Source organism: Garra rufa, chromosome 3, assembly GCF_049309525.1.
Source record: "Garra rufa chromosome 3, GarRuf1.0, whole genome shotgun sequence".
NCBI classification, from domain to species: Eukaryota; Metazoa; Chordata; class Actinopteri; order Cypriniformes; family Cyprinidae; genus Garra; species Garra rufa.
The window spans coordinates 2,848,361-2,875,277 of NC_133363.1; the positions used below are offsets into that span (position 1 = coordinate 2,848,361).

The 26,917-nt window shown below is 32.3% G+C and overlaps 1 protein-coding gene across 1 annotated transcript in view; it reads right to left on the reverse strand.

Annotated features, from left to right (window-relative positions):
* LOC141332534 (adhesion G protein-coupled receptor L3-like) overlaps nt 1-26,917 on the reverse strand; it is a gene marked incomplete at its 3' end in the record, with an annotated part of 176,426 nt that overhangs the window by 103,815 nt on the left and 45,694 nt on the right. Inside the window, exon 3 of the mRNA XM_073837662.1 lies at nt 11,576-11,685. Coding sequence (XP_073693763.1) covers nt 11,576-11,685 — 110 coding nt within the window. The remainder of the gene's footprint in view (nt 1-11,575; nt 11,686-26,917) is intronic.

The following is a 26,917-nucleotide window of genomic DNA, read 5'->3' on the forward strand; positions in this document are numbered from 1 at the left end:
TATGGTGCCCGTGAGTTTGAACTTCTAAAATGCAGTTTAAATGCAGCTTCAAAGGGCTCTAAATGATCCCAGCCGAGGAAGAAGGGTCTTATCTAGCAAAACAATCAGTTATTTTCTAAAAAAAAAAAAAAAAAATACAATTTATATACTTTTTAACCTCAAATGCTCATCTTGTCTGCATCAACTCTGTGCACTCTGGTTCAAGACAGTTAGGGTATGTCGAAAAACTCCCATCTCATTTTCTCCTCCAACTTCAGCATTGTCCAACATCGCTGCAGAAGCACCAACCCAGTGTTTACAAACTGAACGTGCAAAGATCAAACACCCTTTACAAAAAAGGTAAAACACCAATCTAGGATGATTTCTAAGCTGGAGGAGAAAATGAGATGGGAGTTTTTCGACATACTCTAATGCTGATGATACACTGGGCAACTTTTTGAGCAATGTTGCTGGGCAACTTTGGCAAATGTTGCCGTAAACAGGCAGCCAGGTGTGACACAGAGCCCACAACAGATCTAAATTTTCCAGATAGGAATGTTTTACCCATTCTCAATGAGAAAGCCCAAGCAACATTGCTCAAAAAAAGTTGCCCAATAAAATTGCTCAAAAAGTTGACCAGTGTATCATCAGCATAACTGTCTTGACGAACATTTGAGGTTAAAAAGTACATAAAACGTATTTTTCCTATGTTTTGCTAGATAAGACCCTTCTTCCTCGGCTGGGATCATTTAGAGCCCTTTAAAGCTGCATTTAAACTGCATTTTGGAAGTTCCACCGCTATTTCCATTATATGGAGAGAAATCCTGAAATGTTTTCATTAAAAAACATTTTTTTACGACTGAAGAAAGAAAGACATGAACATCTTGGATGACAATGAGTACATTACAGGTCCTTTTAAAAAAATTAGCATATTGTGATAAAGTTCATTATTTTCTGTAATGTACTGATAAACATTAGACTTTCATATATTTTAGATTCATTACACACAACTGAAGTACTTCAAGCCTTTTATTGTTTTAATATTGATGATTTTGGCATACAGCTCATGAAAACCCAAATTTCCTATCTCAAAAAATTAGCATATTTCATCCGACCAATAAAAGAAAAGTGTTTTTAATACAAAAAAAGTCAACCTTCAAATAATTATGTTCAGTTATGCACTCTATACTTGGTCGGGAATCCTTTTGCAGAAATGACTGCTTCAATGCGGCGTGGCATGGAGGCAATCAGCCTGTGGCACTGCTGAGGGGTTATGGAGGCCCAGGATGCTTCGATAGCGGCCTTAAGCTCATCCAGAGTGTTGGGTCTTGCGTCTTTCAACTTTCTCTTCACAATATCCCACAGATTCTCTATGGGGTTCAGGTCAGGAGAGTTGGCAGGCCAATTGAGCACAGTAATACCACGGTCAGTAAACCATTTACCAGTGGTTTTGGCACTGTGAGCAGGTGCCAGGTCGTGCTGAAAAATGAAATCTTCATCTCCATAAAGCTTTTCAGCAGATGCATGAAGTGCATGAAGTGCACTGCATTGACCCTGCCCTTGATAAAACACAGTGGACCAACACCAGCAGCTGACATGGCACCCCAGACCATCACTGACTGTGGCTACTTGACACTGGACTTCAGGCATTTTGGCATTTCCCTCTCCCCAGTCTTCCTCCAGACTCTGGCACCTTGATTTCCGAATGACATGCAAAATTTGCTTTCATCCGAAAAAGTACTTTGGACCACTGAGCAACAGTCCAGTGCTGCTTCTCTGTAGCCCAGGTCAGGCGCTTCTGCTGCTGTTTCTGGTTCAAAAGTGGCTTGACCTGGGGAATGCGGCACCTGTAGCCCATTTCCTGCACACGCCTGTACACGGTGGCTCTGGATGTTTCTACTCCAGACTCAGTCCACTGCTTCCGCAGGTCCCCCAAGGTCTGGAATCGGTCCTTCTCCACAATCTTCCTCAGGGTCCGGTCACCTCTTCTCGTTGTGCAGCGTTTTCTGCCACACTTTTTCCTTCCCACAGACTTCCCACTGAGGTGCCTTGATACAGCACTCTGGGAACAGCTTATTCGTTCAGAAATTTCTTTCTGTGTCTTACCCTCTTGCTTGAGGGTGTCAATGATGGCCTTCTGGACAGCAGTCAGGTCGGCAGTCTTACCCATGATTGCGGTTTTGAGTAATGAACCAGGCTGGGAGTTTTTAAAAGCCTCAGGAATCTTTTGCAGGTGTTTAGAGTTAATTAGTTGATTCAGATGATTAGGTTAATAGCTCGTTTAGAGAACCTTTTCATGATATGCTAATTTTTTTAGATTTTGGGTTTTCATGAGCTGTATGCCAAAATCATCAATATTAAAACAATAAAAGGCTTGAACTACTTCAGTTGTGTGTAATGAATCTAAAATATATGAAAGTCTAATGTTTATCAGTACATTACAGAAAATAATGAACTTTGTCACAATATGCTATTTTTTTTAATTAATCCTTTAACTGTTCAGGACAAACAAGGGACTCATGAACAACTATCACTAAACAAAACACACAGCTGAGGATCATTCAGGTAACAACACAGTATTAAGAATCAAGGGGATGTAAACTTTTGAACGGTCGTTTTTTTTAATAAATTCAATTATTATTTTCTCTTGTGGACTATATGTAAACACATTATTTTGTTAAATATCTTTTTTCAGGTCAGTACTAAATAAACAACAACATGCATTTTGTAAGATTCCTCCTGTTTCGGTCAAATAAGTAACATTTTGCAGATTCTGAAAAGGGGATGTAAACTTTTGACCTTAGCTGAAGTCTGAGCTGAAAAGAGAGAGACGTCAGCTGTTATGAAACATAACTGGTCAATCTCAGTCTTCACACTTGATCAAAACCACACAGAAAGAGCAGTCAGGTGTATGAAATCCCCTCACAAGCACAGACACACTCATGTTGGCAGGTTGTGTTTAACAGCTGGTGTGAGGGAGAGGTGTTGCTGTGTGAATAATCTCTCTGAATCAAAATCGAAATCCTCTGAAACAGCCTAGTAATGATGAAAGCTAACTAGACTAACAAGGTTAAAATGGCTCCAGCGCTCCAGCAGTGATCTGATGTAAACACTGATAATCCTGCTGCTGCGCCATGAAAGGATTAAAAAATAGCCTCTACAAAATTTTTTTTTTTCCTATTCGTACAAATCATCAGTGCTTAAATGTCAATCATTAAATATTAAATATAATATGAGCCTTTTATTTATTATTCAGGATTGACAAGCTATTTTATTTTTTGGTTTATATTTCATAAATTATAATTTCAGATTTTATCAGTTATAGATTTTATTTAAAAAAAATGGTGCAGTGAAGCTATCAGTAGAGACAAGGTATTTTATTTTATTCATTATTTTTATTTTATTTTTGGGTTCATATTTCATAAATTATATTTCAGATTTCATAAATTATCTAATTTATAAAAAATATTTTTTGTATTTATTTTTGTTTATATTTCACAAAATATATTATTATATTAATTTATACATTTAATTATATTCAATTATATTAATATTACATATTGCTAATTATATTAAATTATACATTTTATTAAAAAATGTGCAGTTTATTCATTTTATTTACTTTTTATTTTTATTTTTTGTTTTGTTTATATTTCATAAATCATATCAATGTCATATTTGACATACAATACATTTTATAAAAATTGTGCAGTTAAGCCGTCAGTAGTGGCAAGGTATTTTATTTTATTTTTGTTTGTTTATTTATTTATTTTTGCTTTGTTAAAATTTCACCTACAAAAAAAAAAAAAAAAAAAAAATAGCTAAATGTCCCGACCATTTTTTCCCCTAACAAAATCTTGAATAACAGACCTGGGTAACTTGATACAGTGAAACAGGTTCTCTGAGGTGAGCAAACACCAAAAACATAATTTTAAGAAACACTAAACACATATTCAATAGGCCCTCACAGAAACAACAACAAAAACAGGATTTGTGCCTATAATGCCTTACAATAACTGGACAGCAAGATGCTCAATTGTAGTTTTTATTGCGTCTGATCGCTGACTCTGCTGCCGTTCTGGCCACATTTCCTTTTCAGGGTCAAAAATCAGACAAGCAGATGAAACATGGGACTCATTAGGCCCTCCATGATTTAATTACTGACCTAAAAACAACCCAAATTAATAAACCCACAAGGCTACGCTTTGGGTCTCTGTACATCCATAATCTGATACTGATATTTTGTGTGTCCTCTGTGGACGGTTGGATCGAAAAGCTTTGAGAAGAGCCAAGCCGTTTGGAAAGGAGATTGAGATGATTTCTGTGAGCTGCTCGTGGGCGCAATCTGTTTTCCTGCACATCAGTGGCGGCGTCGGTCTTCAGCGCTGTCCACATTCATTATATTCTGTGATTTTGGGGCGTTAGCCCAGTGGACGCTTATTTGGATGCTCTGATCTCTGCAAATCCCCCCTGAAGCTCTCGACGGGTCGCAGGAGGGCCGACGAACACGGCCAGGAACACGCCGATGTCTTGGCTCCGGCTTTAATCGGATTCAAAGCCGCCCCGATACCTGTAATCACCTTCGTATGATAAACACCTGATGGTGTCCAGATACTGCCAACACCAATTAACTGGTCGTTCAGCATCAGGGTAATTAACAAGTGCTGATTGGTTGCACAGCAGCAGCTGCATGAAAGCAGAGGGTCGACGGACGCCAATTGAACAGTTGGATCAACTTAAAAAAATTACTTTAATTGGCAACACCTAATAATGTTAAGTTTTTTAAACTTAATTTATACATTTTTTATCAACTTAATTTTCCTACCGTAGGTCAATCACACTTACATAATTTTAGTTCAATTAATCCTAATATTTGCATTAGACTAACTTAATTCAACTGCATAAGTAAACAGTTGGATCAACTTAAATTTTTAGTACACTGATTTTTTATTTATTTACTACTTTTTTGTAAGGTAAGTGTTTGCAATCAATTTATTTTAGCTGCATTTTTATGTAAAAAAATATGTTGAAAGTTAGACAATTAATTTTGTTTATTTAATTTAGCTAAAATAACTTACATTAAAATTCAATTAATATATATTTTTTTCAGTGTACATAAAGTTAAACTACCTTGCCTTGGAAAGGCTTAAATAATAATTTCATTTATTTCAGTTAACACTTTTTATATTTTTGTTTTAGTTAACATTTACTTTAGATATTTTTACTAGTTTAAATAATATAGTGTATTTAAGTTTTTGTATAGTTTATTTTATTTAACATTTTGTATATTTTATTTTAGTTAACATTCACTTTAGATATTTTTGCTATTTTAAATAATATAATATATTAAAATTTTTGTATATTTGATTTAAATGAACATTTTGTATTTGAGTAATACTATATTTAAGTTTTTGTATGTTTTTATTTTTTATTTTAACATGTTAATTTTATATATTTTACTAGCCTAAGTAATATACTATATGTAAGTATTTGTATATTTTATTTAAGTTAACATTTTGTATGATTTATTTCCGTTGACGTTTTATATATTTTTACTAGCTTAATATATTAAATAATATATTTAAGCTATTTTTAAAATAACTTTTTTATTAACATTTAAGTTAATATTATGTATATTTATGCTGTTTAATTTAACATTTTTTATTTTATTTTGTTTTATATATTTTACTAGCATAAATTATGTTTATTTTTTATATTTTTATTTCAGGTAACGTGTTATTTTACATATATTTAGTAGTTTAAATAATATATTTAAGTTTTGTATATTTTACTTATTTCAGTTAACATTAACTTTATTTCATTTCAAGTAACTATTTTTTTATTTATTTTGTGTGTGTGTTTAGTTTTAGTTTTAGTAGTAAACAATAACTCTATATAGCACGCTCTGATTGGATGTTTACGGTGCTCCAGCACCATGACAACAAAGCAGTGTTGTGCAAATGGCGGGTCACCGTGGTAACCCTGCGACAGGTAAACGAGTGCGCGCTCGCAGATTGAGCACAGGTGCTGTTTGTTAAAGCGGATGATGGCGAATCGTCTGGCGGGATGACAAAACATTACACGCGAACAGCACCGAGCGAGATCTGCTTATGCACGCAAGATTGATTATAGCCAGAGAAAGACGCAGGTGCAAAAAAACCTGCCAAAACAATCAGCTCTCATTCACCTGCCCTCAGAAAGGCCGGAATCCATACAGCCGTTCTCTCTGCTCAGACAGATGAAAACAAAACCAGCACAAAGCATGCTGGGCCAGACGGCCTCTCCTCGTCCTGCTCCTGCTGAAAGTGCATTATTGGGAACTGAATTTAAGGCAACAGTAATGAAGCGCTAATGAAATATCTGAGCTACACCTGCTAAGAGTCCGAACAGACCAGCGGTTCGATGTCTGTGGCGCACATGCATTATGTGATTGCTAACATGTTCTGGGTGGTTTCTAGGGTGTTGCCAATGCATTGCTATGATTACCAAGCAGTTACAGTCATCAGGACTTGCTATGCTGTTGATGAGGTGTAGTTCTGGGTGGTTTCTAGGGCGTTGCTATGTATGTAGTTGCTACGGTCTTCTGGGTGGTTGCTAGGGAAAAAAAACTAGGTGGTTGTCAAAGAATTGCTATTCAGTTGCTAAAGTATACTGAGCTGCGCTTAGATTACCAAGCAATTACAGTAGTCAGGACTTTCCTATGCAGTTGATGAGGTGTTCTCTGTGGTTGCTAGGGTATTGATACATGGTTGCTAGGGAATTACTAGGTAGTTGGCAGAGAATCACTACGTACTAGTACTTTTAGATGCGTTACTAAGTGTTGAGGATGGTTGCCAGGATGTTACTATGATGTTGCTAATGTGTTCTGGTTGGTGTCTAGGGCGTTGCTATGTATGTAGTTGCTAGGGTCTTCTGGGTGGTTGCTAGGAAAAAAACTAGGTGGTTCTCAAAGAATTGCTATTCAGTTGCTAAAGTATACTGATCTGCGCTTAGATTACCAAGCAATTACAGTCACCAGGACTTTGCTATGCAGTTGATGAGGTGTAATCTGTGGTTGCTAGGGTATTGCTATATGGTTGCTAGGGAATTACTAGGTAGTTGCCAGAGGATCACTATGTACTAGTACTTTCAGATGCATTACTAGGAGTTGAGGATGGTTTCTAGGACGTTACTATGTGGTTGCTAATGTGTTCTGGGTGGTTTCTTGGGCGTTGCTATGTATGTGGTTGCTAGGGTGTTCTGGGTGGTTGCTAGGTAAAAGGTAGGTGGTTGTTAAAGAATTCCTATTCAGTTGCTAAAGTACAAGGTAGTTGCCAGAGAATCACTACATACTAGTACATTTAGATGCATTACTAAGTGTTGAGGGTGGTTTCCAGAACGTTACTATGTATGTGGTTGCTAGGGTGTTCTGGATAGTTGCTAGGAAAAAACTAGGTCGATGTCAAATAATTACTCTTCAGTTTCTAAAGTATACTGAGCTGCTTTTAGATCACCAAGCAGTTACTGTTGTCAGGACTTTGCTTTGGTGTGCTTTGTTGTTGAGGTGTCCTCTGTGGTTGCTAGGTTACTGCTATATGGTTGCTAGGGAATTACAAGGTAGTTACCAGAGAATCACAACGTACTAGTACTTTTAGATGCATCACTAAGTGTTGAGGGTGGTTTCCAGGACGTTACTGAGCTGCTTTTAGATCACCAAGCAGTTACTGTTGTCAGGACATGTTGTTGAGGTGTTCTCTGTGGTTGCTAGGGTACTGCTATATGGTTGCTATCATTATATTTGCATAATATGTAATATAATCTGATTACAAGCACTTATTTTTTGTAATCTGATTACGTAATCCAGATTACATGTAATCTGTCCAGCATTGACTATATAGCAGGGAAGTATTCCATTTCGGATGCAGAGATAGTCTCACCTCAAACAAAAACACAAACAGAAGCGGACTTGTCAGCCTGCTCTACCCTATTAAAGTCTGATATATACAATTTAACCAGAAACAACAGAGGAGTGTAGGTATTGATTATCTGAAAGACAGTAAGATGATGGTGTGTGTGTGCCCTCACTTCAATGACTCTGCAGAAGAATTCAAGGTCAAAGCTGAACTACATAATAATGGCACCCTGAGCTCCAGACATCACCAGCAGTGTCCATCACTCAGGGTCAGCCCAAACACAAAATCACCTTCACTGTCCCGGTGTGTATTGTGTTTGATGTGTAAAGAGAGAGACGCCAGCTGTCAGTCACACACTCACCACTGGTCTTTCTCGATGAATACTAACACACGTCAAACACACGATACACACCGTTTCGCTCTGTATCTCAGATTTGTTCAGCAAATATCCCTTCCTGACTTCAGCATTTATCTTCTTGACTTTCTTTGATCAAACTGAGAACAGAAGTTCAACTTCACTAAAAGACAAAGTGAAAGTCATAAATTAGAACACGCCCTCAGTTTCACCTAACCTCAAATGACCCGCCCACTGTTTCAGAAGCTCCGCCCACTTCCATTTTCTCATGCCCCACTGAACACTGCTGAAAATTCAGCATAGCATCTCAGGAATAAATTAATTTTTTAAACATATTCACATAGAAACTAGTTTTCTAAAATTGTAAAAATATTTCAGTATTTTTACTGTATTTTTGTTTAAAATAATTCAGCCTTGGTGAGCATAAGACTGTAATTCCATGTAAACCTGCTTTATTTGTCCTTGCTGTGAGTTTACAAGCTCCGCCTTCTTTTCCCTCTCCATTAACGAGTTCATTCATCTCATCCTCTTTCCTACACTATCTGGTCCTTTCTTCATCAAGCCGATCTTCCCTTTCATGTGACCGCAGAATGGCAGATTTAATATGCACTGAGGTGCATTTGTCACTGATAATATTATTATAAACAAAGTGACGCGTCTCTCCAGCGTAAACGTGTGAATGTGCTCTGACAGTGACAAATAAATGTCAGAAATCAGAACACGCCCTCAGTTTCAACTAACCTCTGATGCTCCACCCACTGTTTCAGAAGCCCCGCCCACTTCAATTATCTCATGTCACACTGAACACTGCTGAAAATTCAGCATTACATCTAAGGAATAAATTACATTTTAAAACACATTCACATAGAAACTAGTTAGTTAAAATCGTAAAAATATTTCACTATTTTAACTGTATTTTTGATCAAAATAACTCAGCCTTGGTGAGCATAAGACTATGTAATTCCAAGAAAAACCTGCTTTATTTGTCCTTGCTGTGAGTTTACAAGCTCCGCCCTCTTTTCCCTCTCCATTAACGAGTTCATTCATCTCATCCTTCTTTCTACACTATCTGGTCCTCTCTTCATCAAGCCGATCTTCCCTTTCATGTGACCGCAGAATGGCAGATTTAATATGCACTGAGGTGCATTTGTCACTGATAATATTATTATAAACAAAGTGACGCGTCTCTCCAGCGTAAACGTGTGAATGTGCTCTGACAGTGACAAATAAATGTCAGAAATCAGAACACGCCCTCAGTTTCAACTAACCTCTGATGCTCCACCCACTGTTTCAGAAGCCCCGCCCACTTCAATTATCTCATGTCACACTGAACACTGCTGAAAATTCAGCATTACATCTAAGGAATAAATTACGTTTTAAAACACATTCACATAGAAACTAGTTAGTTAAAATCGTAAAAATATTTCACTATTTTTACTGTATTTTTGATCAAAATAACTCAGCCTTGGTGAGCATAAGACTATGTAATTCCAAGAAAAACCTGCTTTATTTGTCCTTGCTGTGAGTTTACAAGCTCCGCCCTCTTTTCCCTCTCCATTAACGAGTTCATTCATCTTCATTCATCCTTCTTTCTACACTATCTGGTCCTCTCTTCATCAAGCCGGTGTTCCCTTTCATGTGACCGCAGAATGACAGATTTAATATGCGCTGAGGTGCATTTGTCACTGATAATATTATTATAAACAGGCGGCGTTTCTATCCCGCATAAATACATGTGAATGCGCTCTGACAGTGACAAATAAACACTTTCTCAAATGTCCTCTGGATAACGCAGATTAAATTACACATGTGAGACCGTGAGGACTCAAGCTATCAGACGACTCGTCCCGTTTGTGTTCTGTTAATTGACACTTGGATATTCATGGGATCATTTACCAAAAAGTGAACGTTCTGTTATTCTGACTTACTGACATGTCATTCCAGAAAAAAGGCTTTCACTGAGACTTCTGGAGAATTTCCTGCAGCCGTTTTCCATGCAACAACAGTTCAGAATTATGTCTATCAAACTCTAAACAGGACAAAAAGCTGAGTGAAAGTCAAATGCTTACTGCAAGTCCTGCAAGTTTTTTTTTTTTTTTTTTGCTCTTGCATTGTTATTTATTTCATTATTTGCTAATTTATTATTATTATTATTATTTTTATTATTATTATTATTATTATTATTATTATTTAGTCAGTTATTTTTATTATTGCATGTTTTTCCTGTGACCATTTCTACCCATATATGTGTTTTAAATTTATTTAATTTAATTTTGTTTTATTTTATTTTATTTTATTTTATCTTATTTTATTATTTGTATTATTATTTTTTTTTTTTATTAATATTGAATTCACTGGTCATTTCGTAGCTGTAAACATTAAATAACCATGAAAAGAAATTATAAATGTGATAAAAAAATTGTGCAGTTAAGCTGTCAGTAGTGACATTTCTTTTTTTTATTTTATTAATATAATATTGAATTCACTGGTCATTTTGTAGCATGCATCAATCAATAATCATGAACATAAATTATAGCTGTTTTCTATGTGAATGTCTTGTAAAATGTAACTTATTCCTGTGATCAAAGCTGAATTTTCAGCATCATTCTTCAATGTCCTTCATAAATCGTTTTAACATTTTTTGAGGATAGGCCTACTGTGAAACATTTTGTTTTTCAGGATTCTGCTGAATAGAAAGTTCAGAAGCATTTATCTTAAACAGAAATCTTTTGTAACATTATAAAATGTCACTTTTAATCAACGTAACACATCCATGCTGAATAAAAAATATAAATTTTTATTAAAAAAAAAAAATCGTAGTATCCCATAAATAAGTTGCAGGATACAAGATACAGTCATTGTTTCTTCTTCAGCTTCGGCTGCAGCAATTAAACTCAATTCAGCGAACAGTGATGCTCACGTGCCGTTCATTTATCAGTAAAGACGAACACCGGTGTAAGGAAAAGCCAGCAGAGTAAACAGCGCAGGTATTCCTGCAGGCAGATGGATGCGACACTGCGCTCTCATAACTAAAGATACAGAAGAGCCAATCTATCACGGCCAAACGCTATCATTAGCTATCTGGCAACTTACTCATTTTGACAAAGTGCAGCGCTTACGTAGTTTATCACAGAGCTCACAGTAACCAAAGTCATCATGCAAACTTTCTCACACACACAAACACAGACAGCAGATAGGAACAGATGAGTTCAAATGAAGGAGAGGCTTTTAACTGCGGGAACAAGAGGGATAGATCAGTTCTCCGGGTTGCTGTTTCCACTGAGCTGCAAGAGGAAGATGTTAGGGTGTCTTTATAGTCTTGTGCAATCATACAGAAACGCATACGTACTGTATGGGACGCACTCGTACTGCACTTCCAGGTATTTGTACGTTCCCGGACAGGGGTCAGGAAAGGCATCCGGTCCGGCCACGACGGCACACTGCGTCCGGTTATTACACCTGAAAACACAAACACACATGGGATAAAGATCATTAGTGGTGTATTATTATTGCTCATACTCAGGTTTAGGGGTTTGTTGATGTTTATAACCTTTAGTATTACACTGTTTGAGCTCAAAACATGCAGCTCATTGGAGGTCTGCAAGTACTGCACATTTCTAATCGTATTTATGATTTTAAGGCAATAAAATGAACAAAAATCTGGCTATGGAGGAATTGAACCGCATGTTCAATTGCCAGAATGTCACATAGACTTGAGAATGGATTATTTCGACTTTTGGGTCAGTAAATAACTTTCCAGAACCATCCACAGTATCCATTAAAACTCCAGAATACTCTAGTATAAATATAGCAATATGCAAAAATCCTTAACAAGCAGTTTTCTAAAATATAATATAAAAAAAAAAAAACAGTACAATACTTATTTTAAAATCTACACTCGAAAAGTTTTTTTTATTGTAGTTTAAACCAGTCATTCTCACAGCTTATTTAATGCTTTAATTGTATTTTAATCATACTTTAAATTATATCACGTCATAATTGACCTAATTTTCTTAATAAATGTCTCTGATTTAATTGACATTCATTAATGCACATTATTCAGAATTTTTGTATCAAAATTAAACAACTTTATAATGCAATGCACCTAACACTTATGTCAACATTTCTGTAATTTTTAGAGCATGAAACATTTGGACCCCATTGACTTTCATTAGAAAGAAAGGCAAAGTTCTCATATATCTTCTTTTGTGCTCCATTGGAAAGAAAATAAATAAATACATACATTTATATAAATGTATCTTTAGAACATTTGACGAGCAAAAAAGAAGTGTGCTTAATTGTGAATGTGCACTTGAAGTCTTAAAATTATATTTTTAAAAAGCTGTAATTGTTATTAATATATTAACGAAATAAAGGTGACTAAAAGAGGGACACTTTCACAAAAACACTTTAGTACACGTTTAAAAGTGACCTTTTTAATAATGTCAAATCAATCAATAAATTTTCTTATAGAGTTATATACAGTACATATATTATATAAAAATTGCAAAAACGTTTTCTTGTAAGGTTATTTCTTGGAGGTTTGGAGGTAATTACACTAATAGGTAATTATATTAAAAAAAATAGCAAAAACAAGCATTTTTTGGGCATTTTTTTACTTTCTGGCATATTTTATATTAGGTATGTAATTGTATACATATATAAAAAATGCAGAAAGTTTTCTTGTAAGGTTATGGTTTGGAGTAATTGCACTATATTCGTGTAAAAAAAATAAAACAAGCATTTTTTTGGCATTTTTTTACTTTCTGGCATATTTTATATTAGGTATGTAATTGTATACATATATAAAAAATGCAGAAAGTTTTCTTGTAAGGTTAGGGTTTGGAGTAATTGCACTATATTAAAAAATATAACAAGCTTTTTTTACTTTTTGGCATATTTTATATTAGGTATGTAATTGTATACATATATAAAAAATTGCAGAAAGTTTTCTTGTAAGGTTATGGTTTGGTGTAATTACACTATATTAAAAAATATAACAAGCTTTTTTTACTTTTTGGCATATTTTATATTAGGTATGTAATTGTATACATATATAAAAAATGCAGAAAGTTTTCTTGTAAGGTTAGGGTTTGGAGTAATTGCACTATATTCGTGTAAAAAAAAATAAAACAAGCATTTTTTGGCTTTTTTTTACTTTCTGGCATATTTTATATTAGGTATGTAATTGTATACATATATAAAAAATGCAGAAAGTTTTCTTGTAAGGTTATGGTTTGGAGTAATTGCACTATATTCGTGTAAAAAAAAATAAAACAAGCATTTTTTTGGCATTTTTTTACTTTCTGGCATATTTTATATTAGGTATGTAATTGTATACATATATAAAAAATGCAGAAAGTTTTCTTGTAAGGTTATGGTTTGGAGTAATTGCACTATATTAAAAAATAAAACAAGCATTTTTTTTTACTTTTTGGCATATTTTATATTAGGTATGTAATTGTATACATATATAAAAAATGCAGAAAGTTTTCTTGTAAGGTTATGGTTTGGTGTAATTACACTATATTCTTAAAAAAATTAAATAAAAAAATATATATACACATTTTTTTTTTTACTTTTTTTTACTTCGTTTTTTTTTTTACTTTTTGGCATATTTGTATTAGATATGTAATTGTATACATATATAAAAATTGCATAAAGTTTTTCTTGTAATGTCATGGTTTGGTGTATTTGCAGTATGTACAGTTATGTACAGTATATAATGTTTATTATTCTAAATTTCAGATCTAAATTTGCATAAAGTTTTCTTGTCAGGTTGTGGTCTGGTTTTAATTCTAATCGGCTTTAAACGGTGTGTTGGGATTCCTTATTTAGACAGCTGAGCAAAGGTGTGTGTGGATAATGAAATGGCAGTAAATACGTTCAGACTGATTTTGCACATGGGTGCTTTTGTCCTCTAAATATTAGTCACAGTTTCACATACACACCGATACGCTTCACACAGAAACACACACACACACCCCAGCACTCAGAAAGCATTTGTTCCCCCTCATTAGCCACATGCTAACGGTTCAATCAGCCGCGAGTGTCTCAGGTGTTGGGCGTTCATCACACGCTGATCTGCTGACATTACTCTGACATTGAGCCTCATGGAAGATTTCATCTTTAAATGATCGCCATGATTCTTTAAAACTTGATTTGAATCTGTAATGTGCCGTATTTCCCGGAGAAACTGAATATTCAGCTGGAAATAATGTCAGGCGGATCATGATTGATAATTTATGATAGGGCTGAGTGATGTGATGGGATAGAACACGTGATCATCTGATACAGATTCTGCTGCACTGTTAATGTTTAGCTATTAAATAGTTATTTACACAATATCGACAAAGAAACATGTTATAATACAGAGTGGATTCAAACAACTCAAGATGATTGTTATGGAAATATACTTTAAAATAATATACCTAAGTGTGAACTGAATGTCATGTTTTCAAGCACTTAATTGCATGTTATTTAAATGAACATGTATTATAGTTTAAATTGATATTAAATGCAATAAGTTGAAATTTAGAGTTGTTTTGCCCCACTTAAGTAGGACTTAACTTCATCCTTATATGACATTTCAGAATTACTTCTGTTGTCTTTGAAAGTACTGCTGAACGTACTCAACGCACGTTAATAATATTACTTTTTCCAAGTAACTAGTAAAGTATCGCATTACTTTTTAATTGACAAGAAAATATCTTTTTACTTTTTCAAATAAGTAACGCCAGTTACTTTTCGCCCATTTATTTATTGATTAAAAGCTCTCCTGTCCCCATGTTGAAAGAAATTGCGAGTAAGATGTTACTTTAGTTCTAGAATAAATGTGAACATGCATTAATTCATCTCACTCACTAAAAAAACAAATACAGTACTCCTCAAAATGAATAAAAACAGTGAAATTCAACGCAAACCTGCAATAATTAAATATGTTAAATAATACAAATATTGTTTATGTATTTAATCCCATTTTACTAACCGATGCCTTTGCTGCCGACCTTCGATGATCCAATTCATCCATACTAATAAGCAAACATTACTCAAGAACATTTGTTTTACTTTTTTTTATTGCTGAAGAGTTGACATGTTTTCTTCTGCGGTCTACTGTACAGACGTCAATTTACTTTTCTCTAAGCCTGAGGCTTTTGGTGTAAAAAGCTTTTACATTTGCCAAAAATATAACTTTTTATATTAAAAACCAACAAGCCCTGCCCAGATTTAAAAAGTAACACAAAAGTAACATAACACATTACTTTCCATAAAAAGTAACTAAGTAACGTAACTCAATATTGTAATGCAGTACTTTTAAAAGTACACTGTAAAAAGTTTTCACCAGTTTCAACTTAAAAAATTAAGTTTAGCAGCGGCCTTAAAATGTTAAGTTAAATCAACTTAAGTCATTTCAACTCACAAGTTATATCAACTCATTTTTATTGTAATAAGTTAAAATGACTTGTAGTTTTAAGCTGATTTAACTTAAAATTTTAAGGCAGCTGCTGAACTTAGGTTTTTAAGTTGAATCTGGTGAAAACTTTTTACAGTGTAGATTTCCCCAACATTCTCTTTGGTGGGGATGTGTGTCCAAACTTTTGACTGGTAGTGTGTATATATATATATATATATATATATATATATATATGCAAAAATGTTTACGTAATTATGTAATACATCACACATAATAATACACATACATTTTAAATATATATATATATATATATACAAAAAAAAGCAACAGCCGTCATCCACCTACAGTGAGTTCATGTACCAGTCCAGCAATTTCTAAATGTTCTGATTGGCTGTTATGTTGTCATGACAACAGATTAAACTGGTAGAAAAAGCTACTCTCTCCATCCCATAATAACCATCACAAGGTCCAATTACAGTGAGTTATGGAGCGAAGGTTTATGAGGCAGGATCGTCCCATAACAAAATACACATCCCAGCACTAAACTCAACATGGATGAATTATTCCTCAGAGTTTAAGAGGATTGAAGCAAATCTGCTCAGAATTCATCCGTCCACAGAGAATCCGCCAGCGAACGTCCGATGCAAACAACTGCTAAGGTTACCTATTTGCGTGTCCAGGCCGGGTCAGGTGAGGTCGAGCACTGGATTTAATCAGGTTTCAGGATGGAATGGAGGGGATTTGTTTTAGATTAGAGTAAATTATGCAACACAATGAGGATTACACCGCAAATCCCGGATCCCAGGCCTCCGAATCCACACGGACAAGTGTGTTTGACTGTTGCCGATGGGATATTTTCCAAACCGATGCTCTGAAACACAAACGCAAACATCTCCGGGACAAAAACGTGCGGTGTGAGGAAATGAGAATGACAGAAATCAATGGCAGAACGCCGCACTATTGATTAAAGCCAGCGTCATGTGTCGACAAACATCCTAATTATCAAACCGTCGTCGACTCTTTACCTCCAACCAACCGCTTTCCGCTCCTGAAAACCGGACTGTTTTTCAAAAGACGCCGGTCAATAAATCACTGTGGATTTGGAAAGGGAATAGTAATGTTGTCCACTAATGTCTTCACACATCGACTGAATCACTCACACAAAACTAGGAGCAGAAATACCATTTATCTTTAAAATAACCTGCGCAGGTGCGAATGAACACAAACGAGAGTAAAAGTGTCTTTGATTCCATTCAATAAAATTGAATTTCAGTTCAGCTGGAAATCATAAATTTTGTTAGGAACGTAAATATTATGGTTGAAATAAAAACTATGAATGATAATATGAGCAGTGTTGTTACTTTTGGCTAACACTAGTACAATTATATTAATGAAATGAGATCAAATATAAATATTGGATGAAAAATGTGGAAATACAGAAATATTTTTTTGCCAACTAACTGAAATGCATTTAATTGCAATACTAAAATGGTGCAAACTAAAACTTTAAATAAAAATAAATGAAAGCTAAATAGAAATAGAAAGGGGGGGGGGGGGGTAAATAATATACTAAAACAAACAAATAAATAAATAAGGCAAAAGCATATAACAAAATGACTAACATTAAGATATAATGTTAAAAAATTAATAATTAATAATGTTAATTATAATATTAAATATTATATCTAAATATTACTACTATAAAATGTTATTATAAAATCATTATAAATAAATTTAGAAAATACCAAAAATAAATAAATAAATAAATAAATAAATAAATAAATAAATATGGCAAAAGCATATAACAAAATTACTAAAAATAAAATTAAAACTGAATGTATGTAATGTAATTACTAAATATTATTAGTGTAAAATATTATTACTTAATAGTGCATATTATATATAAATATTATTATATTATAACATCCTATAAGAAAAAATAACCATAAATAAATAAATACATAAATAAATATGGCACAAGCATAACAAAATTATTCAAATGAAAGCTGAATATATGTAATTACTAAATATAAATTATATACAAATATTATTACTGTAAAATATTTTGACTAAATATGAAATATTATATATAAATATTATTATGAATATTATTATATTATAGCATTCTTTAAATAAATAAATATATTTAGAAAACAAAACTAACTAACAAATAGATAAACAAATAAAGAAATTAAAATGGCAAAAGCATTTAACAAAATTACTAAAATGAAAATGAAAACTAAATATATATTATATATATCTAATTACTAATTATATATATTACTGTAAAATATTATTACTAAATATTACATATTATTACTAAATATTATTATATAAATATATTCAATTATGTAACATACTTAAATAAATAAATACATTAGAAATTACTAAAACAAAAAATGAAAGACAAACAAAAAACACTAATTAAAAAATTACTAAAACTTGAAAGTGAATTAAAGTGAATTTCAAAGTGAAAACTGAATATATTAAAAAATAGCACATATGAAAATATTATTACTACTACTATTCCTACTTCTAATGAACTTAATGTAATTGATAACTTACTAAATAAATAAAAAACAAACAAACAAACAAATAAAACAAACAACACGCTTTGAATAAAGTTCAGTTGCATGACTGCTGCATGTTCTCTATTTATCCAATTTAATTTAATTCTCTGAACTGAATAAATAAGTGTTTTTCTTTGTGATTGTTTCCAAAAAACGGCATTTCTTTTTATTTTTCTCAGCAGGCCCACACAAACAAGCCGCTCGCTGATAGACATTCAGAACGCAAGCGTCGAAGTCAAATGGCCGTGAGTGCCGCTATCGCCGGTCCGTCAGCGGCTGACATTTAAATAAGGGCCAGTTAGTGTTTCCATCTGCCAGACGGACGCGTCCGCCGGCTCTAACCACACACACTTGATAATGTTTAGGAAAATATGAGTGCTGATATGTCAGCCGGCTGGATTTGTTGACGTTAAGAGCCGTTTGTTCATGTCGGAGTGGAAATCCATCGCTTGTAATTTTTCAATTTGGCACAGAGGACAGACACATTACAAGACCACTATACAAATGTGTGCGCGCCTGTTTATGCTGGCCCTTCTGCTACAGAACCACCATAATTTCCGTTTCCAGTGAGACACAGAGAATCGGATAAGTGAGGATATTGATGTTTGCAAAAGAAGCAAATATCACCCTACTGTTGAACATAAATGTCTAAACCTATAAGCCCAAACCCTAAATCTACACAATAACCCCGTATCGTAGTCCTCACGAGAAAAATTACATTTGTCTCCTAAATTTATTTGCAAATATTCATATTTTTTCACTGAACTTTTCTACATATCACTCCTAAATAAACAGAAACCCATAAACATGAACCTTCCTTTGTTAAAACAGACTACTTTTAAAAGAGTTGAAATAACACGATTTAAAACAATAAGCTTCAGTGTGAACTGAATTAAATGTTTGCAGACACTTAAGTGCATGTTAATTACAATTAAATGAAAATGCATTACAGTTTACTTAAATTTATATGAACTGCAATTACCCAAACTTAAGTGATTGTTGACCAACTTAAGTATGACTTAAGTACATCTTTATATGTAATTTCAGAATTACTTCTTAAAATATTGTTAAAATGCTGCTAAATGTACTTAGAAGCATTTATGATAAACTGAAATACTACTTTAATGTCATTTCTATTGAAAATTGTATGTCATGTATTTAAATAATTATGCAATAGTTATAAAGAAGTTGCAGTTTAGCACATTTATAATATATTAACTTTAAATGCAATATTGAATAGCATTACAGTTCAAATTATAAAATGTAAAACTTAAATATGTACTTAACATGTCCTTTATATGTTAGTAAACATATAAGAAAAATTGATCACAACACAAGGTTATTTAAGCATAATAATTTTAAGTTTTAAGTTTTATTAAGTACACTTAAGTACACCTTTTTTATTTTAATATCTGCAATCACAGTTAAAAAATAAATGCATGTATGTTTAACATTTGAAGTACACCAAAATGTATAACTATGATTTATAATTTGGCATTATCACAAAGTTATAAGAAGTAGTTATTAAAAACTCTCTATTTAAGTCGCTTTTTATTATTTTATTTATGGTTTTACAGTTTTGTTAAACACAGAAAGAAAAGAGAACAGACAAACATCAACTAAAAAGAAAAAGAATAAGAAAGAAGAATAAAAAATATATATGTTATGTTATTTTTGGTTTATTTGTTTTTTTTTTTTTAAATACTTTTAATATTTGAAGAATGTTATTAAACACATCAAAATACTATAATCAGAACACAGGATTATTAAAACCATGAATAAAATTGTAAGTACTTAAATACACTTAAGTTGCCTTTTGGTTTCATATCAGTTTTCTAAAAAATGTCTGTTTAAGATTTTACAGTAGTACAACTAAAAAACTATAACTGATTTAAAATGTTGAAACTGAGGTGATCATTAAAAGTTGTACTTAAGTGTGTTAACTTTTTAAAAGTGTACTTAAGTGTGTTATAAAACAGTTATGAAAGAGTCTCTATTTAAGTCATTTTTTATTATTTCTAAAAAATGTGTTTAAGATTTGAAGTACAACAAAAAAATTAAGTATGACTTAAAATGTCAAACTGAAACTTAAAATATTTTAAAATAAAATGAATAATAATACACTTAAGTTTATGTCTTTTGGTTTTATATCTGCAATTTTCCAAATAAAAAAAAAACATTTTAAGATTTGAAGCAAAACAAAAATGTGCAAAAACTATGATTTACGATTTTAAACTGAAACTTATAATATGACATTTTCACAAACTGAACTTTTTAAAGGTGTACTTAAGTGTGATAAGAAACAGTTTTTTAAGTCAATTTTTATTAATTTATTTACAGTTTTAAAGTTTTGTTAAACAGAACGAAAAAAAGAACAGACAAACAGTAACAAAAATAATAAATCAATTGAAAAATTAAAAACAGCTGGAATGTTTCAGTAATTAAGATAAATATTTATATTTGTTTTGTTGTTGTTTTTTTATTTCTTTTTGTGTTTAAAAAAGTCACTACAAAAAGCGTAAATAAGCGTAAACCTAAACCTACTTGATAAACCTTATCCCAACACAATCATCCAAACCCATAACACTTTATAACATTCAATTCTGTGTGTGTGTGTGTGTGTGTGTGTGTGTGTGTGTGTGTGTGTGTGTGTGTGTGTGTGTGTGTGTGTGTTTTCTCTCTCTCTCTGGGCGCTTGGCAAAATGAACCTTGTGGGCTTTAGAGGTCCTTTAATTCATTCTGGTGTGGCTCAGGTCCAGTCCTGAGGGTCTGCATGATAAACATGTGCGTTTATTGCTGTTGTCTGTGAGAGACACACAGATGGACAAATATAGAACAAGCTGAAAGCTCAACAATAACACTCAACGCCCTCCGCTTTACTGCGCACACATCACAAACACAGAAATATTCTAGCTGGCCGTCAAGGACCAAAAAACACATCTTTGTATCTTTAGGCTAAACAGCGATACACTATATATAACTCCATATATTATAGGAAAATGAGCAAAACGTTTAGTTGTGCAGTGTAGTTCACCGCCTTTTAGTTATATCAGTTATTAAATGAAATAAAATAAAAAAATAAAGAACATATTTAACTTTACTAATAACATAATTTCAGTATTTCATAACCTAAGGACATTTGCTATTGAATTCTCATTGACATAATGTGCCCAGAATTGAATTTTTTTTGTTTAGAAATTATTATTTGTATTATTATTATTTTTAAATAGAAAGTCTGTTTTCCAAAAATATCCAAAATTGTCATCAATCATAATTTTTATAGAAACTGGAAAACTGGAAAAGTTTGTTTTATTTTGTTTTGAATTTTATTATTATTATTATTATTATTATTATTATTATTATTATTATTATTTATTTATTTATTTATTTTATTTTATTTTTTATAAAAATTCCTAAAATATCCAGAATCATCATTAATCATCATTTTACAAGAAAACAACAGTTACTTTTAATATAATTGAGATTTATTGAGTATTGTAGTTTTTTTATTAATATTTTGAAAAAGTTTTTATTTATATTTAAACTTATTCAAAATATTAATAAAAACTATATTTGTGTTGTTGTTTTGTTTGGTTTCATGTAACTTTCCTTTTTTGTTGCAGTTTCAGTTTTAGCTAAACATAACTTTGGAAATTAGTATTTCAGTCTTTGACCTCATAATCTCATGCTTAATTCATTATGTTACTTGCCAGTTTTGTAAATATTTGTGAAATTTTCTAGTAATTTCAAAGTGAAAATTCAGTGTGTATTTGTAATGCTATAATAACTAATTTACTAATAACATTATTTCAGTATTTCATATTCTAAGGACTTTTTTGAAACTATTTGAAACAATTATTTTTGTATTATTATTATTATTATTATTATTATTATTATTATTATTTTAAACTGAATTGATATTTATTAAGTATTTTAGTTTTTTTATTAATATTTTAAATACGTTTTTATTTAAAAAATATATATTTGTTTATGTTGTAGTTTCAGTTTTAGTTAACTGTAATAACTTGAAAGATTTGTAATTATTTGTCAAATTTTCTAGCAATTTTCGAGTGGAAAATCCAGTGTATATTTGTGATGCTACTAATAACTAATTTACTAATAACATTATTTCAGTATTTCATATTCTAAGGACTTTTTCTATTGAATTCTCATTGACATAATGGGCCAAAAATTGTAAAAAAAAAATGTTAATGTTTTGATTTGTTTTGAAACTATTATTTTTATATTGTTTTGTATTATTATTATTATTATTATTATTATTATTTTAAACTGAAGTGATATTTATTAAGTATTTTAGTTTTTTATTAATATGTTAAATACGTTTTTATTTTAAAAAAAATATATTTATGTTGTAGTTTCAGTTTTAGTTAACTGTAATAACTTGACAGATTTGTAATTATTTGTGAAATTTTCTAGCAATTGAGTGAAAATCCAGTGTATATTTGTGATGCTACTAATAACTAATTTACTGATAATATATAATTTCAGTATTTCATAACCTAAGGACTTTTTGTATTTAATTCTCATTGACATAGAAACAACTTTTTTGTTGTTTGTGTTTTGTTCTATTATTTTTAATAATTTTTGTATAATTCTTTTAAAATGTAAGTCCCAATACCAAAAATATCAAAACTTATCATAAATCATCATTTTACAAGAAAACAACAGTGTTACTTTAGTATCACTGAGATTTACCGATTATGGTAATTTTTAAAAACTATTTTAAGTTTCTATTTAAAAAAGTATTTATTTTTATTGTTGCTGTAGTTTCAGTTTTAGTTAACCGTAATAATTTTGAAAAATTATCAATCTTTCAATCTTATAATCTAATGCTTAAATGTTACTTGCCACCTTTGTAATTATTTATGACATTTTAGTGCCAATTTCTCAGTTAAAATTCAGCATGTGACCCTGAACTACAAAACCAATCATATGGGTCTATTTTTCGAAATTGATTTTTATGCATCATCTGAAAGCTGAATAAATAAGCTTTCCATGGATATATGGTTTGTTAGGACAACATTTGGTTGAGATAAAACTATTTAAAAATCTGGAATCTGAGGGTGCAAAAAAAAAAAAAAAAAAAAAATCTAAATATTGAGAAAATCACCTTTAAAGTTGTCCAAATGAAGCTCTAAGCAATGCATTTTCATTATTACTAATCAAAAAATAAGTTTTGATATATTTATGGTATAAAATTTACAAAATATCTTCATGGAACATGATCTTTACCTAATATCCTAATGATTTTTGGCATAAAAGAAAAATCGATAATTTTGACCCATACAATGTATTTTTGGCTGATAAATCTAACCCGAGCTCCTTAAGACTGGTTTTGTGGTCCAGGGTCACATATATTTGTGATTCTGTAATTTATTTATTTATTCTTTCAGCACAAATTAGGAAGTCTAAAACACCTGAGTCTTGTAATAAATTACAATTTAAATAATGCATCCTTTTTTGCATTACAGTATTGAGCATTTGCAGACACTTACAGTTCTAAACCAGGCTTTCTGAATGCAAAATATAATTTCCTACACCCGTCTTGTGTGAAATTTAACAAGGTGCATTTTCAGGTTTCATAAGGATTGCTCTTGATCTTCAGCAATTACAATTACACATTCCCCTTCACCTGTTTTATCAGCGCACCTCTGAACTTCAATTAAATGTCATGTAACATGAAATGACTGCATTGGTAATTGCAGAGAGAGAAAAAGAGAGACTGCAATTCAAACACACATTCTCATTAAACAAACATGGCGCTCTGAGCGGGAAAAGCGAGTGCAGGGAGATTCGATTTGAAAAAGAGATATTCCTCTTTGTTTAGAAGAGCGGAGAGTGAAAGGAATGGTAATGCATGAGAAAGAAATGTTTTACATTTAAATAAGACTCTCTATCAAACGCAGGTGTGGCAGCTTCATCTGATCAAACTGTCTGCCATCTTCACTAAAGCTCTGCATTTAGACAAACTCACACTCAAACACTTACAGGCCTTGTTCACACCGCACACGCTTCTAATTTCAACTTGATTGTTTTTGAATTGAAAACTCTCAAATGAAACCAAATAGAGACACTCTAAAATCAGCTTTAACTTAAATCTGTCCTTGTGCTGTTCTGGCAGAGATGCGCTACTTTGTCTCATGCCAAATGCAATCGTGATGTTTATGTTGACTGTGATGGTAACAACGGCAGTATAATGCACAAAAAATAAAGCATAGTAGTAAAAATAGTATTAAATACAGTTCTTATGAAAAAGAGTTAAATAAAACTTCCCTGATTTTACCGTTTTATGCATATTATAGAAGCTCAAAAAGAGATATTGTAAGAAATTTAAAATGTGAAAATTTAAGTTAAAAGGCTTATATAAATAAATGTATACAAAAAAATATGTAAAAAAAATTACAAACAAATATCGACCTAGATAGAAAAATAATAAAAATTAAAGCTGCAAGCAGCGATGAACGGGCCCTCGCACCCGGGCTCACCACCGACCGGTGGCTTTAGGAAAACGGCAAACGGTGGGCAGTATGCTTTTAATACAGTAAATATAGGAGAAATATGTCATAAGTCATTTAAATGTGCCAAACTTGCCGCTGCCAGCAGGTGGTGCTATGCCTATAACTGATTATTGGCATGTAGATGTGTTCAGGCCAGCACTATTATCAAACATATGAAGTTTGGTGCAGATTGGCCTTGGAATGTTTGAGTTAGTGAAAGATATGATATATCCTGCCACCAACAGGTGGTGCTATGATAATATCTGAATATTGGCCTTCAGGTGTCTTCAGGCCAGGACTCTTACCAAACCTGTGAATTTTGAGGCAGATCGGACATTTTATGGCTGAGTTATAACAACTTCTATGTCCATGGCGAAACAACAAACTTTGTCACACCGCCACAGACACGCCCTTTACCGAAAACTCAAGATCTTCGCAATTTAACATCTCTAAGGCCTCTAGATCAGACTGACCAAATATAATGTTGATATCATTAAATATCTAGGAGGAGTTTGCTATAAACCTAACCCCCTGCAAGGACTTCAGATAATGCCAACTGTGAACCAATATGCTACATTTTCCCTATATTCTGATGATAATGATAAGAACATGTAATTCATGATGATAACAAAATGTTATTATTGCTTGCATTACGTCCACCACTTCTGCTTAAATGTCATCGTTACCTATCTGTTCAATTTTTGTGTGGATATTGCTTTGCTGGTGACTCACTGGTTATGATGGTTATGAGACATCACTCTTAAGCTCTACATAACTAAGAATCAATTAGGAAAACGGTGCCCAGTTGGCACATGCATTTACAGTAACCCTCTGCCAGTTTGGATTTAAAGTTTACAGAATTGAAAGGGTTACACTTTAAAATCAACACTGAGACACATACACACAATATATAAAATTTTGCCATCCAGTTTCATTTGCTAATATTAACTATATTAGTTAACATGAACAATAATTAAATAGCATTTATTAATGTTAATTAATATTAACCTGAAAAAAGTATTCATATATTGTTTAAAGGTAAATTAGTATCTTTTAACATTAGTATATGTACTGAGAATTAACATGAACATGAACACAGTTCATATGGGTGTACAGCACTACACAATAAACTGCTCTATAAACGCTTCATTCTTTCAAAATATCTTTAAAAATCAAGTTGAGTATTGTAATGGGGCGATATATATCTTAAAATGGTATAATTTTCAGATGTTTTGAACAGATAACAGCAAAGTTTGTTTTGTTGTCAAAGTTTGTCTTGAAATTGTTAATTTAAATTTTATATTCAATAAATAACACTATGAAACACTAACACTATTTTTCTTAATCTTTTGCTATGTGACTGAATAGGACAAGTTCATGGTACAGTTCAGTAAAAAATAAATAAAAAAACAACAACTGCAAAATACAAACAATGAAAGACTTAGTGACCCTTTATATTTTCTCAAAATATCAGACTCTCAAAGATCAGACTTATGTAGATTACACTACATCAATGTGCATTTCTTCCTCAAAGATGGTCTGCAGCATGTGTCACTGCTCTCTCTCTCTCTCCCTCTCTCCCTTTCACCCCTCTCCCCTGCACTCACTCTGACTGTCACACACATAGACAGACAGTCAGGCAGAGTGAGAGCAGGTTTCTGATTTCTTTTTTTAATTTTCTTTAATTAATAGAAGCTTGTATAATTATGATATTAACAGCACTTGCTCAGAATGACTAGTTCTCTGTGTGAAAAAAGTTTTAAAGGGTTTGGATGCTGCACTTTAAAGATATAAAAAAAATTACGGTTATCTTTTTTACTATAACTTTAAAAAATCACCACGTCAACACCGTTCTCACTTCCTGTTGGGTGGAGCCTATGACATAGAGTACAAAAGTTGTTCGGCTCAGTGAGATCTATATGTGTAACGAGTTTCATATCAATACGTGTAAGTATGTGTGCGCAGTACATCAAGTTTTCAAACTGTGTTCCAGGGGGCGCTGTAGAGGCCCTGAACCACGCCCGGGTCCCAGCCTCTGTGGCGTCCTGATGACGGCAGATTCCAACATGTGTGCAAATTTAAAATAATAAAAAATAATAAAATAAATGAATAAATAAGAACCCTTAGAAGAACAATAGGGCCTTCGCCCTTTTGGGCTCAGGCCCTAATAAAACTAATTAAATTCTGCC